This window comes from Eupeodes corollae, chromosome 1 (genome assembly GCF_945859685.1).
Source record: "Eupeodes corollae chromosome 1, idEupCoro1.1, whole genome shotgun sequence".
Classification (NCBI taxonomy): domain Eukaryota; kingdom Metazoa; phylum Arthropoda; class Insecta; order Diptera; family Syrphidae; genus Eupeodes; species Eupeodes corollae.
The window spans coordinates 89,806,059-89,829,420 of NC_079147.1; the positions used below are offsets into that span (position 1 = coordinate 89,806,059).

General features: G+C 30.9%; 1 protein-coding gene across 1 annotated transcript in view; it reads right to left on the reverse strand.

Annotated features, from left to right (window-relative positions):
- LOC129942084 (serine/threonine-protein kinase 32A) overlaps positions 1-23,362 on the reverse strand; it is a 171,231-nt gene that overhangs the window by 5,416 nt on the left and 142,453 nt on the right. Inside the window, exons 8-9 of the mRNA XM_056050884.1 lie at positions 12,726-12,851; positions 12,408-12,589 (exon numbers count right to left, since the gene is read on the reverse strand). Of these exons, the coding sequence (XP_055906859.1) occupies positions 12,408-12,589; positions 12,726-12,851 (308 nt within the window). The remainder of the gene's footprint in view (positions 1-12,407; positions 12,590-12,725; positions 12,852-23,362) is intronic.

The following is a 23,362-nucleotide window of genomic DNA, read 5'->3' on the forward strand; positions in this document are numbered from 1 at the left end:
ATTTATATTAGAATTAAAATTATTAAATCTTAATCATAATTAATTCCCAAATCAGCAAAGTTTGATTGAAAAAATAAGGCAAAATTATTACAAATATCACTTAAGTTCCCTGTTGTAAGATACAATAGGTGGAACCCCAATTAATTTTCTTTTAGTATTCAAAAATGACCAAAAAACTTTTAAAATACTCTTTATTTTCGACTCCAGAGACCTAATATACTGTCTATAAGTAAATCTTTTTAAAAATTCATAATCTTTCTATTTCTATTAAATTGTTCGCGAATTGAGACAGAAATTTTACTTTTTTTTATGAAGTTCTGTTTCTTTTCGCCAGTTAAATTTTCTATTTAGATTTCCAATTAATGAAAAATAAAAATCAATTTATTTTATACTTCGTTATAATTACTTTAATTCAAAATTCGTTGGTATTTCAAAAAGTGGTGTCGTGTTGAATATAATAAGAATCAGAATTAGAATGACCTTCTTTTTATTCAAGAAGGTTAAAAGATAACGTTTATAATTATAACATTATCAATTAGTTTGACAAGAAATGTCACATTGGACTAATATCATATTGGGTAGTTCACAATAGTAGGTAATTTTCATTTAAAATGTTACACAGATTTAATTTTTTTTTGTAATATAAATATAAATTTATAACATATATGTATATGTTAAACAAGTTCAGTAATAACATTTTAACGCCTCGATAAACTTTTATTAAACCAAATCGGTCTTTTTGAATTTTTAAATTTCTTTGTGGGAACAAAATAAAAACAGCCTGATCCAATATATTCCGAAATATTTCACTATGTTATCTCCAAGTTATTGCAATTTAAAATTATTTCCCAATTTACAGATTCAAAACATCTATTCATAGAAACAAAATCAGCATTTTTAACAGAAAAATTAAATTTAATCTCAAGTGCTTAATCACGTAAAATGTCATCTGCTAACTTTAAGCTCATCTAATTGAGCTTCGAGATTTTTAGCAATAAAAACTAGATCTAAAATATGTCAAATAAAATTACAAATTATATTAATTTGAAACAAATTCAAAGCCATTAAACTATCTATTAAATTATACTCAAATTCTTTAGACAAGTTATAAGGAAAATTGTTTTTCATCATTTGTAAATAACTATTTTACATTAAATAAATTAATAATTAATAAAAAAAAAATTAATAATAAAAAGGGGTCTTGGGTTCAATCCCTGCCTGTGCCACCTTAATTTAAAAAAAAAATCGCGGGTACTGCCTCTTGCGAGGAATTGACAAATCCTTCAAGAGTAATTCTTGTCATTAAAAACTGCCAACGGAAGTTATTCTAATGGGTCCGATTTGTCAAATTCATTTCTCGACGTTTCAAGGTCCCTAGAGTCGAAATAAAAGATTTTTAGAGAGATGTCTGTGCTTGCGTGTGTACGGAATTTCGTACTTCCGTACGTTCGCGAGGTTTTTTTCGTCGTCCATAGCTGAAGAGCCAGAAAAGATATCGATTTCAAATAAATTTTGTTATACAGATAATAAGGCAGAAAGATGCAGAAAGGGCTCTCAAGAAAATTGCGTGGGTGTTTTTTTTTACTATAGCAGATTGAAAAAAAGGTGAAAATCTTGGTTAACCCTAAATATCTTACGAACCAAAAACGCTAGAGACTTGAATTAAATTGTATATAATATATTGTAACGTGATATTAAAAAAATACATTTAAACTATTTTTTTTAAATCAAAAAAACTGAACAAAAATGTGATAAAATTTTGAGAAAAATCGAATTGACAGTTTTTTTTTTATAAGAAATAAAAATCTAAAAAAAACATTACTGCAAGTTAGTAAAAATTGAATATCGATTCAAATATCTTTTCAAAAACTTGAAATGAAGGCTTCAAACTTATTTATCTTATAAGAAATATTGTTTTTAACATTCCGAAAATCGAATGGACATTTTTTTTACAAAAATAAAAGCCTAAAAAAAAAATTCATAAAAGTTGATAAAAATTGATTTTCGACTCAAACATATTTTCAAAACTTTGAGATATTGGCTTTAAACTACTTTCATCTTTCAAAAAATATTGTTGTTAACATTCAGTAAAATTTTGAACAAAAATCGAATTGACAGTTTTTGTACAAAAAATTAAAAACCTTAAGAAAAATTTAACAAAAGTTGGTAAAAATTGATTTTCGACTTAAATATCAGTATTGACAGTATTTTTTACAAAAAATAAAACTCGAAAAAAACCATACTAAAACTTGGTAAAAATTTACTTTCGACTCAAATAGCTTTTCAAAAATAAAAAATATTGGCTTCAAACTTATTTTATTTCACAGAAAATATTGTTTTCCATATTCAGTAATTTTTAATATTTATAAAAATCCAACAGTCCGTTTTTACATAAAAAATAAAATCTACAAAAAATAGTACGCAAATTTGGTAAAAATTGATACGAGTACAAATAGACAAACTTTTAAGCAAGACAAATCGATAGACGGGATCGGAAGTTATCAGTGTGGGTCACATCCCAGCCTCTTTTTGAAATTCTCCAAGAATTACAATAATAATAATCATTAATATTTTTTATGTGAGCATCAGAAATTGAACATTGAGATAATGGGGAAGAAAAAAAATAAATATGAATATTTTGCTAAGATAAAATAGATAAATCTACACATATGTACACACATTTGTTCAATATTAGTATTAGATAAAATAATTTCGCTACTTATACAAATATCAGATCGAATAGCAAATTAAACACCTCCTCCTCTATTTTTATCCCGTCTGTACGGAGCAGCGATCTTTTCGAAAAACATATAATCAGATGTGAAAAATTCGGTTGAAAGAAAACTCATCATTTAACCATGTCTCTGTTAGAGTGACAATATGATAACAACAATCAGCAACAGAAATAAAAAAATTATTCGATTTTGTTCTCATACTTCCAACACTATGGTAAAAAATCGTAAACGATTCATTTTTTTAATAATAAACGGGCACTCAAGGGGTTATTAATACCCTTAAAATGTTGAAAGTTTAAACACAGTACGAGCGTTAGGATTAAAGAAGAGATACCGATGCACATTGGTCTAAAAAGTTTTGAATATCAAAATTATAGAAAAAAACAGATTTGGGTAAAGCATTCCACATTCTCGATGTGCGGTTAAAAAAGAATCTCTATACTTGACAGTACGTCCGAAATTGAGCTCAAGGTTAAACTGATGTGCATTCCTAGAAATACGAGTATTACGGCTGAATTGTTTTAGGGGTGGAATGCAACTGGCTAATTCGATAGAACACTGTTTGTAAAAATATTGGTAGAACAACGAAAGGCATGAAACATTGCGGCGGTGTTCAAGTGACCTAATTGTTTCGGTTGTAGTTCTATCGCCTATCATTTTCAAAGTTTTTTTTTGGATCCTATTCGAGATACTTAAACTTGTTTTAGGGGCTCCTGCCCAAATATGCGAGTTTTATTCAAGTTTTGGACGAATGAAGGCTTTATAAATTAGAGCCAGATCAGAAGAGTTGAAAAATTTCTTGCATCGTTGGAGAAATCCTAAGCACCTAGCAGCATTTTTTACAATATTGAATATGTGATCATTCCATAAGAGGTGATCAGTGATATTCATACCGAGTCCTGAAAGTTTATTAGTTTCCTGGATGCAAGTGCCGCTCATGGATAGCGGCATCGGGGGTGGGTTACGCTTTAACGACAGGAGACAACATTGAGTTTTCGAAGCATTAAATTCTAGACGGTTTTTTATTCCCCATTATACAATGCTGTCGAGATCAGAATTTAATGAGCTTATCATACGCTGTCGTTGAAGTTCCACATCCGAAGGACAAGGATGAGAATCTAAAAATGAATATGAAAAGCTGAGGGTACTGTCATCAGCGAAAGAATTTAGTGGTTTAGAATTTTCAGACAACAGATCATTTATAAAAACAAAGAAGAGCGTCGGAGACAAAATGGAGCTCCTGGGCACACCAGCATTTATTTTGTGAATATCAGATTTGAACCCGTCCAACACTACTTGAATTGAACGGTCCTAAAGGTTATTTCTAACCCAACGAAGAAGAGATTCTTCTATACCAAAAGCACGCATTTTTGATCGGTTTTCTTCTGTTTGTTTGGCTTCAAAACAACGGAAACTTACCTTCTTGATCCTAATAACCTCTTTACAGCTTGCATCGAACCATGCGTTTTCCTAAGGTCTGATGCTTTTAACCCTGTTCTCATTCCCAAGAGAATCAAACTTGTGATCATACTCGTATATGCGCTGGCGTCAACGTCACTATCGAGGAAGCATAGTGACCAGTTAAAGATCCTTAAATAACCGGCCCAGTTGGCTTTCTCGTATTTCCAAACGGTTCTCCTAGGAGCTCTTTCCTTAACTGAGGAGTTTTGACACGAGAAATTTGCAGATATAACATAATGGTCAGATGTGCCTAGAGGAGATAGAACACTAATAGCGTACTAATCAGGGTCAATGGTAGGAAACAAGTCAAGTCGTTCTAACAACGAGGAAAGGACGAAACAATTCTTTGGATGGAATCAGACAAAGCATCAAATTCACGAGAAGTTTGATATTTGAAAGCCGTTAAATTAAAAAAAATATCGTCATAACAATGAAAATGGAGGAGAGGCTGGTCGTTCTAGTGCAGAAGGAAAGATAATTTAGAAAAAACTAAATGCATATAGCATTTTTATGAATCAAATTTATTTTAAACGTCAAATGTACCAACGCCCATGATAGTTTAGTGCTCAAGTTGTTTCATAATTAACTCTGAGAGCTCTGAAAATACTCTGTTCAGAACTCTACTCTACTCAACTCTACTCAACTCTACTCTACTCTGTTCGCTCAGACCCTGCTCAGAGCTCAGCTTTGAACTAACAAAGAAAAACGCCAATAGATGGGGGGATCTACAATTTTAAGCCGAATTTGAAGGGCTAATTTGAGAAAGAACTTTTCATTTTTCAATTCCTCAGAAGAGGCAATATTGGTGCAAAAACTTAATATGTCTGGTTTGAACGCAGTCCAATACCCTAAATATCACTTCGCAGAAATTCATATATAAGTGTCTACAAAAAACTTTCGGTTTTTTTGATAGAATCGACGATTCCATTGACAATACTATGCGAAGACGCATTGGAGGGCAGTCAAAACAGTAGAATACAATCATTCAAGATGACAAAGAGTAGGGAGACCGCGAAGCATGTGGAGTAGAACAGTTCAGAAAGAATAGTGCTTTGTCCGACAAGTGGTCACCCATGGACGTAATAGACCTGGAGAAGTAATATTTTAGTTTTCAGAGCGCATTAATTAGCTTAATAAAATGTTCGAGTAATTTATCTATTGGAGAATACCTGTAATTATTAAGAACTGCTTCTATATCACTCTGCTTTAAATAAATTGATATTAGATCTTCGTTAATTTAGAATTTATGGTAAACCTTAATACTTTTCATAACATACTTATATCTGCAATCACGTTTCACAAATTGAGTAAATAATTTGATTTTATTATTATTATTTTTTTTCAAGTACATTTTTAAAACGTAAATAAAATCAACACATAATAAAATTAAAAAGAAAATTAAATTAAAATTAATCAAAAGATAAAATTAAAACACATTTTATAAGCACAATTTTATACCAATGAATCAGGAAATTATGTTTTTTCAATCGATTAAGGTCATTAATAATTTTAATTATTTGTTTTCATTAAACAAACAACGAAAAAGCAATTATTTAGAGTTTTATGCATAAAAATCAAATGTTTTTTTTAATTAAAATTTGTTTTTGTTGAAAATCAATTAAAAATTCTTGTGAAGCTTATACAATTTTTGTTCAATTAAAATAACAACATCCAACTTCCGACAACATAAGTAATTCACTGCTTTAAGAGTCTAATATTATCAACAGTTGGAGTAACAGAGTGAGGCTCTGTCTTATCAAATTTGGATTTGCTCGTTTTCTATTGTTTTCTTCGTGTTCTCTTGGTCTTGTCTTCAAAGCTCTTCTAGTCTTTCGTATGAAGGTTAGAAGTATTGCAGTCTTTTTTATAAACACTACATAGTTCAAGTATAGGTATAGAGCCTTTAGTGGAAACAAGAGATAAACGAAGTTTGTTATTGAATGCCTTTTTAACCTTCTTGAATATTGGTATCAGTTATGATTTTTTCCACATAAGGGGCTGTTTTAGGCAAATGTTTGAATATGAAAGTGAGGCCTTTAACTAAGTTATTTCTATACTTTCTTAATACTATTGAGGGACCGGCTGAGCAGTCATTAGTCAACATGCTAATTATATCTAGCATCATACTCTGTGGCACCGACCGGCGCGGCGGCATGTGACTACAGCTACAAAACAAAAATATTCTTTTAAACTAAAGGGTTTTGCAATAAAGGCGGGAAGTGAGGAATAAACAAAATTATTTTTTATTTGAAAGGCGTACGTTGAAGAGTCGACTGCGAAGGGCCACCACGTCTAAAAAAGTTTTCCAAAATTTTGTAGAAATATCTTGAAAATGGTGCTCGTATCAGTGCAATAACTGCAATAAAAATTCATAAAAAAATTCAATATCGAAAGAGAAGTTACTAAGAGACTGATTTTCGATGTAAGTTTTCCTGGCTAAAGTCCCTAAATATTTTTTTATGAAAACGCTTGTTCAATATAATGTATAATATTATAACAATGAAATTACAGAAATTAATAAGGCATCACACTCTAACTAGACACTTTAATTTCTGAATCCAAAATTCTAAACGAGTCAAAGAAATTACTGTATTCAGTAAGGTGATTATTCCAAAGAAAAAAAAATGGAAAAGTGGGGTTATCAATATTTGTTATCCCTGATCTACATTCTTCAACACTTGTAAAAATAGTGTCAAAAAAATACAAGAACTATTTTAGAACTTGGGTGCTGTAATTCAGTAAAAAGACTTTTAACGAGAAAAAATGGTTTACATTTTATGGGTACGAGAACTGAGAACACCTCCACTCAATTACTGTGCATCCCTTTTTTTTATTTTCGAAATTGCAATTTTCTGGCTTAAAAGTTTGAACAGTATAATTAGAAATAAATTTAAACCAATTTCAACTTTACTGTTTTTGTTTTTCTAAGTTCTAATTTCAAATCTATCAAATATCAAGACAAACTTCATTTTGTGATAATAAATTATAATGGAGCTATCCAAGTGATCGCGTTGGTTTTTGCTGGTAAAATGAAAGATTCCAAGTCAACCAAAAGCTCTCAATGCCACAAAAGAATTGTCGGCAATAACAAAACTCTGAATAACAAATTAACATAGCGATGCAAATGGATTAACAAAATTACCTAAAACAAACAACAGGGGATTAAAAGATTATAATAGATAAGGTATTATAAGATATGTTTGGCGATTGTAACTAACATTATTAATCACAAGTTAAGAATTAATAAATAAAATATTCAATTTCCTTTTGAATAATATTTACAACAAATTTATATTGGAATTTAAGGATAATTATACGATTAAATCTTTGTACTGCAGTATTGTGCGTCCTGTTTTTAAATATAAATGTGTTGTCATTTTCATAAAAAGAGAATTGCAAATTTTCAAAAAAAATTCTTAGATTTGCCCTTCAAAATATTTTTGAAAACAATGTAGAAGGTTTAAATCACTGTTGTAGTTCGAAATGCCTATTACTTGGAATACAGCAAAAAATTTATTCAAATTTACAAACAAACACAAAAAAAGAAGCTGGGATGCGACCCACACTGATAACTTCCCATCCCGTCTGTCAATTTGTCTTGCTCAAAAGTTTGTCTAGTACTCGTATCAATTTTTACCAAATTTGCGTACTATTTTTTGTAGATTTTATTTTGTATGTAAAAACGGACTGTTGGATTTTTATATAAAAAATAATAAATATTGAAAACAATATTTTCTGTGAAATAAAATAAGTTTGAAAGTAAATTTTTACCAAGTTGTATTATTTTTTTTTTTTTTTAGAATTTTAGTTTTTGTAAAACAACTGTCAATTCGATTTTTTTCAAAATTTTATCGAATGTTGAAAACAATATTTCCTGTAAGATAAAATTAGTTTGAAACCAATATTTCAAATTTTTGAAAAGATATTTGACTCGAAAATCAATTTTTACCAACTTTTGTTAATTTTTTTAAGATTTTTAATTTTTTGTACAAAAACTGTCAATTCGATTTTTTTTAAATTTGACTGAATGTTACCAACAATATTTTTTGATAGATAAAATTAGTTTAAAGCCAATATCCCCAATTTTTGAAAAGACATTTGAGTCATAAATCAATTTATACCAACTTTTATACATTTTATTAGGTTTTTATATTTTTTGTAAAAAAAACTGTCAATCTGATTTTTCTCAAAATTAGTCCTAATGTTAAAAACAATATATTTTGTAAGTAAAAATTATTAACAAGCGATTATCTCAAATTTTTGAAAACATATTTGAGTCGAAAATCAATTTTTACCAACTTTTGTTAATTTTTTTCGGTTTTTAATTTTTTGTAAAAAAACAGCCAATTTGATTTTTTCAAAATTTTACTGAATGTTGACAGCAATATGTTGTGAAAGATAAAATAAAATTTAATCCAATATCTCAAAGTTTTGAAAAGATATTTAAGATATTTGAGTCGAAAATCAATTTTTACCAACTTTTGTTAATTTTTTTTAGGTTTTTAATTTTTTGTACAAAAATTTCTCAATTCGATTTCTCTTAAATTTTTAGAATATTGAAAACAATATTTGTTATAAGTTAAAATTAATTGGAAGCCATAATCTTAAATTTTTGCAAAGATATTTAAGTCGAAATTCTATTTTCACCAACTTTGTATAATGTTTTTTTTAGGTTTTTATTTTTTATAAAAAAAATTGGAGATAAAATCTTTTCGTATTCGTAAAATTTTCGAGGTGAAAAATTTTTTTCCAGTTTTTTTGATTTATAAAAAAACCATTAGTTGGATTTTTTTTCAAAAAATATACTTGTTCGGTATTACGTTAAAATATATTATATACAATTAAATTCAAGTCTCTAGCGGTTTTGGTTCATGAGATATTAAGGGTTAACCAAATTTTCCACCTTTTTTTTACAATTGGTATGGTAAAAAAACCACCAACGAAATTTTCATGAAACCCTTTCTCCATCTTTCTGTTTTATTATCTGTATAAATTTCTTAAGTCTGGTTCTTGAGCTTTGGACGAAAAAAAAACTTCGCGAACGTACTAACGTACACGCACGCACAGACATTTATCTAAAAATCTTTTATTTCGACTCTAGGGACCTAGAAACGTTGACAAATGTCAAAACTATCAATTTGACAAATCGGACACATTACAATAACTTCCTATGGGAAGTTTAAAAGAGGCTGGGATGCAACCCAAACTGATAACTTCCCATGTCGTCTGCCGATTTGTCTTTGCTTAAAAGTTTGTAGGTTTTCGTGTTGAGTTAAAAAGGTTGTTAGTTGAATTATTCTTAAAAAATTTAAAATTACCAACAATATTTTTCATATCAACAAATAGTTTAGTTTGATGATCTAAATGTGTTAAATAGATTTTTAGTCGAAAACAAATTTTCAACAACTCTGCGTACTATTTCTTGTAGATTTTATTTTTTATGAAAAGTTTGAAGACAATAATTTTAATTTTTGAATAGCTATTTGAGTCGAAAGTAAATTTTTACCAAGTTTTAGTAGTGTTGTTTTGTTAGGTTTTTATTTTTTGTAAAAGAACTGTCAACTCAATTTTTCTCAAAATTTTTCAGAATGTTGAGAACAATATTTTTTATAAGTTAAAAGCAGCTGGAAGCCATAATTTAATCAAGTTTTAGGGGTGAGTACGATAACTCAGCGACAAAGTTTAATGACGGATTTGTACAGTTAAAAACAAGCATTTTTTACTTGTGGAGATGGGGGTCTATTTTCCCCCGATTAGGCGGTAAGGGCAGTTTAAAAAAAATATGAACGTAAAATGGAAAGAAATTATTAAAAAGAAAAATAATTAAATAAAAATATTTGTTTGTGGTTATTTTCACAAAAACTGAAAATCATCTAGTTTTCAGTTTTTGATCAAAAACAAATAAAAGCAATTCATTCTTAAATAGAAACAATAGTAGATAACCTTCAAGTATTGAAAAATTACACTTTAAACCTTTTTTTACTCAAATTTTGAATTTAAAATTAAATTTTTAACAACTTTGCATAGTTTTTACTTGATTTAAAAACTGACTAATAGAAGAGAATGTTGGCCTTAAAAAAATGTGTAATATTTAATTGCAAGTATTACCGTTAGTACTTTTTTATTTTCATTTTATTTACTTACGGTGGCACTACAGTCCCGTGTTAACTAGGGCCTCACCCAACAAGTAATAATTTTTTCATTTTAATTTTAGGTAATGATTTTTTTTTAAATAGCCCCTGCTGCCTAAAAGGGAGGAGATAGACCCCCTTGAATGCTTGTTTTTAACTGTTCTTAAAACATCCGTTGCAATATCTTGTCGCCTGAGTTATCGTACTCTTGCCAAGTTTTAGTATTGTTTTTTGTAAGGTTTTTAGTTTTTGTAAAAAATGTTAATTAGATTTTTCTCGTAATTTTTCAGAATATAGAAAACAATATTTCTTATAAGAGCAGCTGGAAGCCATAATCTTAAATTTTTGAAAAGATATTTGTGTCAAAAATTAATTTTTACCAATTAATTTTTGTAAGAAAACTGTCAATTCGATTTCTCTCAATTATTTTTAAATGTTGAAAACAATATCTTTTGTAAGTTAAAATTAATTGGAAGCCATAATATCAAGTTTTTTTAAAAGATATTTGAATCGATATTCAATTTTTACCAACTTTGTGTAATGCTTTTTTAGGTTTTTATTTTTTATGAAAAAAAGCTATCAATTCGATTTTTCTCAAAATTTTACCAGATGTTAGAAACATTATTTTTAGTTGCACAAAATTGTTTTGAGGATCATTTTTGTATTCGTAAAACTTTCGAGGTGACAAATTTTTTTCCAGTTTTTTTGAATTATAAAAAATCCGTTAATTGGATTTTTTTTTTCAAAAATATATTTGTTTGTTATCACTTAACAATACATTTGTGTTTTTAGTTCGTAAGATATTTAGGGTTTAGCAATATGTTCACCTTTTTTTTAAACTGCTATAGTAAATTAACCTCAAACGCAACTTTCTTGAGAGCCCTTTCTGCATCTTTCTGCTTAATTATCTGTATAACAAAGTTTATTTGAAGTCGATATCTTTTCTAGTTCTTGAGCTATGGAAGACGAAAAAACGAAGCAAATGATTTCTAAAATTCCTTTATTTCGACTCTAGTGACTTTGCAATCTCAAAATTTTCAATTGGACAACTCGGACCCTTTACAATAACTTCCTATGTTAAGTTAAAAATTAAATTAAAATAGTAGTTGTGGATATTTTCAATTTCTCAAAAACTAAAAGACATAAAGTCATCTAGTTGTCAATGTTTGATTGATCATTAATAAGAGTAACAAATTATTGGAAAAAAATTATTTATAAACTTACAGTTTTAAAATATTGAAATTTAAAATTTTTAAAACTTTTTTTACTCGAATTTTAGTTAAAAATGGAATTTTGCAAAAACTACGCATAGTTTTGGCCTAATTTAAAAACTGGCTAAAAGAACAGAATGTTGGCTTTAAAAGAAAAAAACGTTTAATACCTACTTACTTTAAAGTATAACCGTTATTTTTTTTAAATTTTTTTTCCATTTCAAGTAATATTTTTTTTTAAATTGACCCTCCTGCCTAAACGGGGAGAGGTAGGCTGTTAAAAAAATCGGTTGTAATAACTTTTCGCCTCTGTTATTGTACTCTTGCCAAATGGTTTCAATATCGAAAATAGTTTTAAAATTTTCTACGAAGTTAATTTGAAATTACTCAATCATCATTCTGAGAAAAGGATAATTGAATAATGTGTGGAAAATTATTAAACATTTGATTTTGTTTTCCTAATTTCTTTACTTAAAAGGTCTTATTTTATGATTTGGTGTAAAATTACAATAGAAGAATAATGGATATCCACCGGGCGTATACACACTTTTTTAAAACTGAATTGTATTCGCCAGTGTTATGAAAGTTTATAGACGCACGTTAAAAGCTGAGAAACGTCTGCAGGTCCTTTAAGGCATCTTCATTTATAAAAATTTTAATGATGAAAATATTAAACAAATAATTGAGCTACCTGCATTTTCAGTGTAGAAGTATTTAATATAATTCATCCATTGAACCCATAACCCAGAATTTTCCAACTTAAATATTCGTCGTCGTCGTAAAGTTAATTACATTCAAAACGTTTTGAATTTGAAATTAGCAACACCAACAAAAACAAAAATATAACGATAAAAAGTAAACTCTCTCACCTTAGTAAGTAGGTCAACTAAACTGCTATTCCAATGCCTTGGATAATGCAGAGGACTATGCAGGATATGTTTTACTTCAGTTAGTGGTGTATTTGAGTGAACGATAAAAGGCCGGGAGCCAGATCTCATTTCGTATCCCACAACACCCAATGACCACCAATCGACCGGAAAACTGTAACCAGCTAGAAGGATAAGTATACATATATATTTACGAGTAGAGTACAAAAGGTAATATGGTTTAACGGCTTAATAATTAAATACAAACGGTGGGGACTTCACACTGCCGATCGATGCCCCCAAGTTCCGATGCTAACTTACCGATTTCATCCAAAGCGCACATAAAGATCTCTGGCGCCATATAGGGTTTGGTCCCTGACATACTACAAGCCATTCCGTCCTTTTGCAGTTTCGTCGCTATGTTAAAATCAGTCAAATGTGCGTGACCTGTTAAATATATTATCCAGATGGTTAGCTTTATATTTATGTTTATGACATATGTTTTGGCTTGAAAGTAAATATAAATGGGAGGTTGTTTAAATGTTAAAACGTGCAAATTCTGAAATAAAATGGTTGTGGCAAAACTTTTCAACTTTAATCAGGCAAAGTATGTTCGTTGTTTCGTTGCTTCGTTGAATTGTTGCTTGCCATTTATTCACGAATTTTGTTTAAAAATGGATCCTAAACACGTGATAAGTTAGCGTCAAACAGAAAAAAATAACATGACATGACGACGATGAACGAAAGAGTTTATGGGAATTTCGTTCATTCTGGCACGTTTTGCAACAGTTTAAATTATGGCTCTTAAGATTTCTTGTATATTTCTATCTTTTTAGCTAGAGTCATGCAAATTTAGGGCAAAATAATATTAAACAGTTAATTTGATATGTGAAAACGCATTTAACAAAACGAGGTTAGCTACAAAAAGTTATTTATTTTTGTTGTGTTGTATCAACAACACGCACGATTCAAAAGCACTTCCTAATAGGACGCCAACACTACCAAAATAAATTCAGCTGAATCAAACTCGGCCCTTAACCAGAAAGATGTGACAAAAACAGGAAAATAAAAGGTTAAATAAAAACTTTACGACTTTATCGCAACGCACGTGCTTGTTTGTTCCAACTATCGGAAGGTATTAAGTGTCAACTACATGAGTCAAAGTATATAAATGATAAATAAGAACTGCCAAACTTTGGCAGTTTATAGCGGTCATATTGTTGAAACTTCAGATGTCAAATTGGCTGTCATTTATCTTTTCTGTTTTGCCAAAATATAAAATGACATACACATATAATGTTCAATAACACTTGAATATAATAAAACTGTTATTATCAAAATGGGTGTTCTGGGTATTAAATGCACCAGTTATCAGAACAAATAGCTGTGTGATGGATGTATTTTGGTTTATCAATTCAATAATAGAACAACCAATATTTGCTCATCAACGAAATAAAATAATTATACGCCGTAATACCATACCAATACCGATGGATGCAATAGTCGTAAGTAAAGAGTTCAGTACTAAGGATAGCAGTTTTGAGGTTGGTTTTGGTAAGGGCAAAGATGTCATGAGGAAGGTTTTGCGAGCTATTAAAGACGGCAGATGTTTTAGACCTAGACATTTAGGTTTAGTCGTGTTCACGTTAGGAGCGATAGTATTTCTTCGTATCTGCATATCAGGATTTCAAATCCGCATTTTTGGAAATGAGATAATCGTTTTGAAAAGATAAAGGACGCAAGAGAGGTTAGGTCTTCTCTCACTTTTTGAGGAGAACTTTCAAGGCCATCACGCAAACTAAAAGACTGCGATATATACTACGGCGACTGCTACCGAGAACAATGACAGTGTCTATTTGGGTGTGGATTTGTTGTTGGAACTAGACTCAGCAAAAATCCTTGAGTTTTAACAGTGTGAGCGAGCGCATCACGAAAATCCGCATCAAGGCTAATCGCCAACATAAGCCTGCATGCCCCAACAGGCATAAGACAAAATTGTCTTAGGAGATTTTAATGGAAAGGAAGAGGAGACATATTTGGTGGCACAACCGGGAGATACAACCTGCACGACACCACCTCCGACAACGGATTCAGGCTGGTCGATTTCGCTGCGGGGCGAGACGTTCTGGTAGCTAGTACGCAGTTCATGCAGCTTAATATCCACAAGTGGACATGAAAATCTCCTGATCAATCAACCGTCAACCAGATTGACCATATTGAGATTGACGCACGACACTTCTCCAGTACACAGGACATCCGAAAATTCCGAGAGGCCAACATTGACTCGGACCACTACCTTGTTGTAGCCAAGGTACGGCTACGGATATCCCGATCCAAGCCAAAACAAGGAAGCACTGTGAGAAGATTCGATGTTAGACGGCTACAATCGCAAGAGACTGCCATGTCCTTTTATGATCGAGTCTCTAATAACCTCTTAAGGAGTCCTATGCTGCCTGCATTAATCATTGAAAACCAGTGGCAATATTGCCTTGCAGCCATCAGAGATGCCGCCTCTGAAGTGCTAGGTTTCACACAGCCACCACAACGAAACCAGCGAAATAAGAGGCATACAAAACGGCGCTGCACAATGGGACTAGAACTGCTCGCGTAATGAGGTTCGTAAATTTTACCAAAAGGTAAAAAAAACCTTCCAAGGGTACCAGCCACGAACCGAAGCCTGTAAAGACGATCAGGAGAACATCGTAGTAGAACCGCAGTCGATGTTGAGAATATGGAAGGATAACTTCTCCAAATTATATAACGGCGATGACGAACCGAATTCCGCTGTAAGGGAGATAGAACCGCTCAACCTTGGCGACGCAGATCAACAATTCCGCCTACCCGACCTTGACGAAGTGAAGATAGCTATATCTAAATTTAAGTCAAACAAAGCTGCTGGAGCTGACGGCATCGCTGACGAATCTCAGCATAGTGTGCCCGATACATAAGAAAGGAGACCCTCTAAACTGCGCCAACTACAGAGGCATCAGTCTCCTTAACATTGCGTATAAGATCTTCTCTGCCGTATTATGTGAACGTCTGAAGCCATTCGTCAACAACCTGATTGGTCCTTATCAGTGTGGCTTCAGACGAGTAAAGTCCACTATCGACCACACTACGGGAGATCTTGGAAAAAACCCAGGAGCTTCAAATCGATACCCACCATCTCTTTATCGATTTTTAAAGCAGCGTATGACAGCATCAGGGAAGAGCTCTTCAGAGCAATGTCTAGTTTTTGCAATTGAGAAGTAAAGTCCTCTCTTGAGCATCTAAAATCACCATCATCCCGGTTCTCATTTATGGCGCTGAGCCCTGGACGTTGTCAAAGAAATATGAGAACGTCTTAGGATGCTTCGAGAGAAAAATTCTTCGGGTTATTTTCGGTGCCGTACGCATAGACGGAGAATGGAGTAGAAGATATAACAACGAACTGTACAGCTCGAATAACAAAAGAATTAAAGTCCAAGTCCATGTAGAGCGGATGGACATCAACGCTCCGGCCCGGAAGGTCTTCGAATCCAATCCCGAGAGACGGCGTAGTAGAGGAAGACCGGGACTCAGGTGGCGCACCCAGCTGGGAGAGGACCTTAACCAGCTTGTCGTGCGAAACTGGAGACAGCTAGCTAGGGACCGAGCTGGCTGGAGACGCATGTTGGTTGAGGCCCAGGTCCGCCCCGGACTGTAGAGCCACCTTAAGTAAGTAAGTAAGTTTCAAGACCATCATGAAATTTCAAGAATATTTCCATAAGTGCATCACGTTTGGTATGGAGGTCTTCTTGGGAGATTAAAACCTTTATGTTCGTATTTGTTTTACCTTCAAAGCAAACAGGATCTGGTTTGTCGTGCAGGAAAGCTAGGTAAAGACAAACATTATTGTAAATTTAGTGGTCTCTAAGACGGGACATAACATACCGATCATTAGTATTGGCCTCAGATAAATGTTTAGTTAACTTGACATTTGGATGGATCATTGGGTTGAGGAATCCTTGTGGTTCTTGGGAAACTGATGAAGAAGAAGTAGAGTTAAGAGTGTGAGAATGGATGAAATTTAAATACTCGGTTTTTTTGGCAGGAGGATCAACCATCGGAGGGCGAACACAAAGACCCGGATGAGAAGGGTTAAAAGAAACTCGTTTGGATGGAGGCTTTACAAAGGTAGGTGAAGTTTTCCGTTTAAGGGACGAAAGTTTGTTAGAGAGAGAAAAGTTTGGAAAGATTTGTGTTTTAAGAGTACAGTTGGTTTCAATATTTTTTTGGAATTATGTTTGGGGTTAGGTTTGGAAATACGTTTGGGATTATTTTTGTGTTTGTTAGACTTAATTAAATTATTATTGTTACTCATTTTGGAAAGCCGCATTCGACCAAGTCGTATATATCTTCTTTGGTGATGAAAAATCTAGTTATATTTGGATGGAATCAGGAACTTGAATCTTCTTCCAGTCAATTGAAGATATTCGCAGATATTGACACAGAATTCTCGTTTAAAATAGGAGCATCAGCATATCCGGGACAATTATTCAGCACGAACCATGTGTTGTTAGCAGATTCAACCCTGCTGAGTCTCAAATTCCAATCGAATAACTTGCAGGAATGGCCACATTTGTTGATTTCTTCGTCCGCAATGGTATTTACTGAGGTGGTTCGTTGAAGATGTCGTAGAGAAGCGATTCAATTTTGTGTGATTTAAGATTTAGGCTTTCAAGCTCACGATACACACTCGTATATTTCTGTTCTTGATTGCTTATATCGTAAGCAATAGATATTAGTGCGGTTGAAACCCGAGAAAGTATACAATTAATAAAATAACGAGTTTAACGTTTGTAACATCACTCAATTGATTGGAAGAGGGGGAGAGCCGAGATGACGAACTTTGCAAACAGCAATCAATATCCGATTTCAGTAGGTTTAACTGGTCAGACAAGCTTTTTTCAGATCGTTTGCCGACCAAGTTAGCACCTTTAACTTATCGTCAATGTCTAAACGAAGAGAATTCAACCCACCGATGACGTCACAGTATTGTTCTTCCAGAGAACATATCATGGAAAGGCACTGAGTTGACGATTGTTGACATTGGATGCTTGAGTCCTCAACAGTGTTGCAGACGTGATCAAATTTCTCGGAGAGATTAGAAATTTGATCTTGGCAAACGGAATGTTCATTAGACAGGGATTCCCTAAGACATTTAATTGCAATCATAATATCCGACACGGATATTTTATTGCATTCATCGCAATTTCAGGTATACACTTGCCTTTCTGGCCAAGCCAACACAAGAGGGGTGAAGGTATTGCTCACAAAGGCCACTGCACCTTAATAGTTCCGTGTTTGATTCAACGATGACACACATTTTATTAGCGCACGACATACATAATTAATTATTTCAGCAAAAAAATAAAAAAATATGTTTTTTTGTTTAGGTTTTTAATTTGCTTTTTTCAGTTATTTTTAATGTTTTCTATAATTTTAATACACAAGAAGAAATAAAATGCACGACTGGGTCGCACGAACTTGCTCCTGTATGCAAAGAGTCTGTTTAAAAAAGTACTTATATGAATTGTCAAAAAAACCGAACGATCTTTGTATATGAAAACCATAGTACTCTCATGAGCAGAAATTTTTAGGGCGACCAGATGCCGAGTCGTTGGCGTGGCGTTAGTTTTGAAAGTAGAGAAATTCAGCGGGAGCGAGAGAAAAATATTATTCCCATTCCCATAAGCAGCCAGCAGAATAAGGGAGATAATTAATTTTCGACCCAAAAAGTCATCACAATTTCCTTCATTTTATTTGAGTCTATCCTCATATATGTTTTCAAGAAAAGAGCTTCCATATGAAGGTTGATAAATTTGTTTTTGTTTTATTTATATCAATGTACTTTATATAACAAACAAAATGGCTTCATATTGTATCTAATAAGGGGATGAAACAAACTTTTGCATGCTTACGTCAGCTGTTTAGGATCTTTTACCGATATTTTTTTTTTTTTTTACATTCACAAGTCTGCTTTTACTTGTGTACGATCTTTGTATATGAAAAATGGTTTCTATTATGTATAAAGCTACGATGCGATTCATATAGATTCAACTTGTTCCTTAAAAGCTTTTTTCCTTTAGATAACTTTATTGTAATTTCATATTAGAAGAACCAGGATGGAAAATAAATAAGATAAGAAAGAGGCAGACCATGAATGTTTAAATTGTAAGGCGATCGCCTATTGGTTGTGTAGTTAGGTAGCAGGTAGATGTCTAAAACGACCATAGAATAGTTCACTTGGCGTGCTTAGCTTTATGCAGATAGATAGATAAGGACATGTTTATGATGATAATAAAGGAATGTTATTGGTGGCTAGAAGGTATATACTACATTCCTTCTTAAGTTTTCAGCGCAAACATGGAGTTATTACGTTCAATTTATTTTTTTCACTAAAGTTTTAAAAAACAAGCATACGAACAAGTACAAGAAATTGCTGTTCATGTGTTGTTAACAGTCAAGCTCTTGTGAGTGACACGTAAGCAATAAGCAGTAGTTGTAGAAGTTGTACGTAATACCTTTATAAATAGGTACAATGTGTATGCGTTGAAAAAGTGATTCTAATAGAAAATACATATTCTCTCTCTGGCCAGTTTCTTTAACTTGTAGGTACTAAGTATTTATTTTTTTATATAGGCGAAGGCCAGTAAATCATGTGGGAAACAACCTTATTCGTAAGGAATAATATTTTAAAATCATATATATACAAAGTTACCAAGATAATACTTCTTGATAGACTCTTTAAATGTGTACCAAATGCATTAATTTGGATGAAAGATAGGAATGTAATTACAATTTTGTTAAAATAATGCGCTCTTTCGGGCTCATGCACACTAAAAATAATTTAAAAAATAATATTTTAAGATTCAAAATTTTACCTGAAAAATAAGTTTGTCTTCAAAAATTTAAATGCCATTTTATAAATAAAAAAACCGTTGATTTTTCAAATTTTTATTTTGAAAATCGTTAGAGCGGTTTTTTTTTAAATTAATTTTTTATATATAAAATTTTCCAATTTTGTTCTAAAAATATTATTGGAATGCAGTTGTTTAGTGATTGTAAATATACGTCTTAAGTTTGAATTTCGTAAAAAATTGTTGACCCGTTTTTGAGATATAGAGTTTTGAAAAATAAAAATTCAATATTTTTTAAAAAACCCAAACAATTAAAAATTGCATTTTTGTTAATCAAATATTGTTAACGCAATATAGGAGCTTATTGAGAAAAAAAATTATTCAAATCAGTTTTTAAGTTGCTGAGAAAATTAAAAAACAAAATAACGGTTCTATGAGAGGTACCTTTCCTGAGCAATACAAAAATATGGTTTTCTTATAAAAAGAAGCCAAGTTAAAAAATAAAATTTTAGAGAAAATTTAAAAAAAATCCATCGGTTTGTTTTTGAGAAAATTCGAATTTTCGGTTTTTGACCAAAAAAATTGTATGGGGGCCACTGTTAGTTTTGATCTTAAAAAAAAAAATGAAAAAAACGCCTAACGCGAATCTGCTCAAAACCTTAACTTCCAAGTTTGAACTCAATCGACCCAATGGTTTAGGCTGTAGGAGCGTGGACAGACAGACAAAACCGACCGGACGGAATCGCGGGACCCACTTTTTTCGACTTCTCTACCATCGTAATATCATGTTTGATTAAAATCTCGAGTTCGAAATTTTGCACGAATGCAAAACTTGCCATATAGTTCCTATATGTCGCAAGTAAAAAATGGTAGTGTAATGGGAAACGGCCGGCGATGGGCAGTGAAGTGGGTCGGGTAAGTAAATCACACGCACTGCGTGTAAATTGATAGTTTTTTTATTTGTATGATAATTGTTTATTTGGGGTCGATAAAAAGGTGGCAAAGGACAACTGCAAAGCGAAAAGAAAATGCGACTGCACTTGACGAAGGTTGTTCCTTATTATTTTCATTATTTTATCATAAATGATTTAACTTTTATGTGAGACAGGTGAAAACTTATGACGATTTTTGGAAATACTTTAACTGAATTTTAAAGATATAGACTAAAGATACGGAAAACCATAACGAATGTCATTGAAAAACAAACTTTTCAATGAACGTTGCCTCAAAAAGGATTTTATAAGTTGATTTTTCGAACTTTGAAACGTAATAATATTACGTTTACTTTGAATGAAGACTCATAAAGCCCATCGAAAAAGTAATTTTAACGTTAGGAAAAAAATATTTTCGACCAGTTTTACATGTAATTATTAGTAATTACAAGTGCAAGTGATTGCAATTTGATTGCAAACATTAATTAATTATTAATCAAAACAAAATGTATTTACAAATTTATTTAAGTCAATTACATTTTACGCGATATTATAAAATAATTTCTTTAAGTGCTTAATTAATTCATAGGAGTTATTTTAAATTACTAAAACTATATTTGTATTGTTTTTATAAAGTTTTTGAAAATGTATATTTGTAGTTTAAATTTCTCAACTATTTTTTCAATAGTTACGTTTTATTTAATTTAAAATAAGAGGCTGGAACTGACAGTTCCCATTCTTTTTCGTCTGTCGATTTTTCTTTTAAAAAAATATGAAAAGCAACTTTTGTGTAAAATAAAAAAGATTTTATGTCAATATCATTTTTTGTGCCAAAGAAAAAACAATTTTTTTCAATTTTTAGTTGTTTTTGCAAGTTTTAATTTTTTTCCAAAAATAACTGTCTGTCAATTGAATTTAACAAAAAGAGGCTCGGATTTGACCCACACTGATAACTTCCCATCCCGTTATCTATTTGTCTTGCTTAAAAGTTTGTAGGCTTTCGTGTTGGGTTAAAAAAGTTGTTAGTTGAATTATTCTTACAAATTTTTAAATTACCAACAAAATTTTTCATATAAAGAAATAGTTAAGTTTGAAAATACAGTTTTGTTAAATAGATTTTTAATCAAAAAAAAATTTATGTAGCATTTCTTAAATTTTTACAAATTTGATGAATTAAATGATTTTGAGGGATATCAAGAACCGAACATCAATTTTTACCAAATTTGCGTACTATTTTTTGCAGATTTTATTTTTTTATAAAAAAAATACTTATCGAAAACAATATTTTCTGTGAAATAAAAAGAGATTGAAGACAATATTTTAAAGTAGTTTAAAGCCAATATCTCAAAATTTTGAAAAGATATTCGAGTCGAAAATCAATTTTACCAACTTTTATTAATTTTTTTGTTTAGGTTTTTATTTTTTGTCAAAAATCTGTCAGTTAGATTTTTCTCAAAATTTGTATTAGAATGTGGAAAACAATATGTCTTGTAAGTTAAAATAAGCTGCAAGCCATAATCTCAAATGTTTTAAAAAGATATTTGAGTTTTTACCAACTTTTGTTAATTTTTCTTTTAAGTTTTTAATTTTGTAAAAAAAGTGTCATTTCGATTTTTCTGAAAATTTTACCAGATGTTACAAAACTTTATTTTTCGTTGCACGAAATTGTTTAGGACATAATATCATTTCTTATTCGTTAAATTTTCGACGTGACAATTTTTTTTTCAGTTTTTTTGATTTATAAAAAAACCCGTTAATTAGATTTTTTTCAAAAAATATATTTGTTTTTGATATTAAGGGTTAACCAAAATGTCAACCTTTGTTTTAACTGCAATGGTTTATCGAATTGAAAACATCTTTTGACGTTTCGAGGTCCTAAGAATCTAAATAAAAGATTTTTAGATTGATGTCTTTGCGTGTGTACGTGTTTGTACGTTCATCATCCATATCTCAAAAACTAGTGGAGATATCGACTTCAAATAAATTTGGTTAAAAAGATAAAAATGAAGGAAGCACTTGCAAAAAAATGTTGTCACAATGTCTCACGAATAAATAACGTTTTTGAATTGAATTAAAACTGATATAACATTAAAACAAAACTCAAATAACGGTTTCTTTCTTTAAAAAAAAAACTGTCAAATTTTATTCACCTCGAATAATTTTACAAACAAAAAATGATGTTATCTATAAAATAATTCTATACGTTATTACGAATAACATTTTTGACATCTAGTCAAATTTTGACACCTAGAACAATCGAACATATACAAAACATTACTTAAAGTCTGTAAAAATTGATCTTCGACTCAAATATCTTATCAAAATTAGGAAAATTGGCTTCAAACTAATTTCATTTTAAAGAAAAATATAGTCATCTACATTCAGTAACATTTCTATAAAAAATTGCCAGTTTTTCCATTTAAATTAAAATGTACAAAGATTATTACAGCTAATTGGTAAAAATAATAGAATTCGATTATCAATATCTTGTAAATAAATGGAGGTATTGCCTCTAACACGATTTCATTATGTGTTAAATTTTGTAGTGAACGCAGATATTGTTCTTAGAAAAATCTAATCTGTATTTGTTTATAAGAAATAAAAACTTTCAAGAAATGCTACAATCATAAGTAAGAATTGTTTTTTGAATAAAATCTCCTTAGCGTTAGATTTTAAAATCTTTTAGAAAATTCGACTGACAACTTTTTTTGAAAAACACGAAAACCTAAAATAAACATCAAGTAACTTTTTTGGATTAAATGTAAAACAAAGTAAGATATTGAACTCAAATTATCAATCTTATACAAAATACTGTTATAAATATTTTGTTAAAGTTTTAAACAAGACAATTCGAAAGACGCTTTTTAAGTCTTAATTGTTTGTAAAAAAAACTGTCACTTCGACCTTTTAAACTTTAAACCTTTTACTTTTGAATAGCGTTCCTTGATATATGACAGGACTTTAAATTTTGAACACCCTTTCTATATTGGGTTGAGAACAACATTGTAGTACTGAAATCATGTTGAAGCTCAAGGCCTACATTAAGCAACGACTTTAGTTAATTGGAGAAACCAAAGCCACTACGAATTTAACCGGTTAATTTTATGAACTTCTGCTACCCACAATCCACAGCGGTTATGGTTAT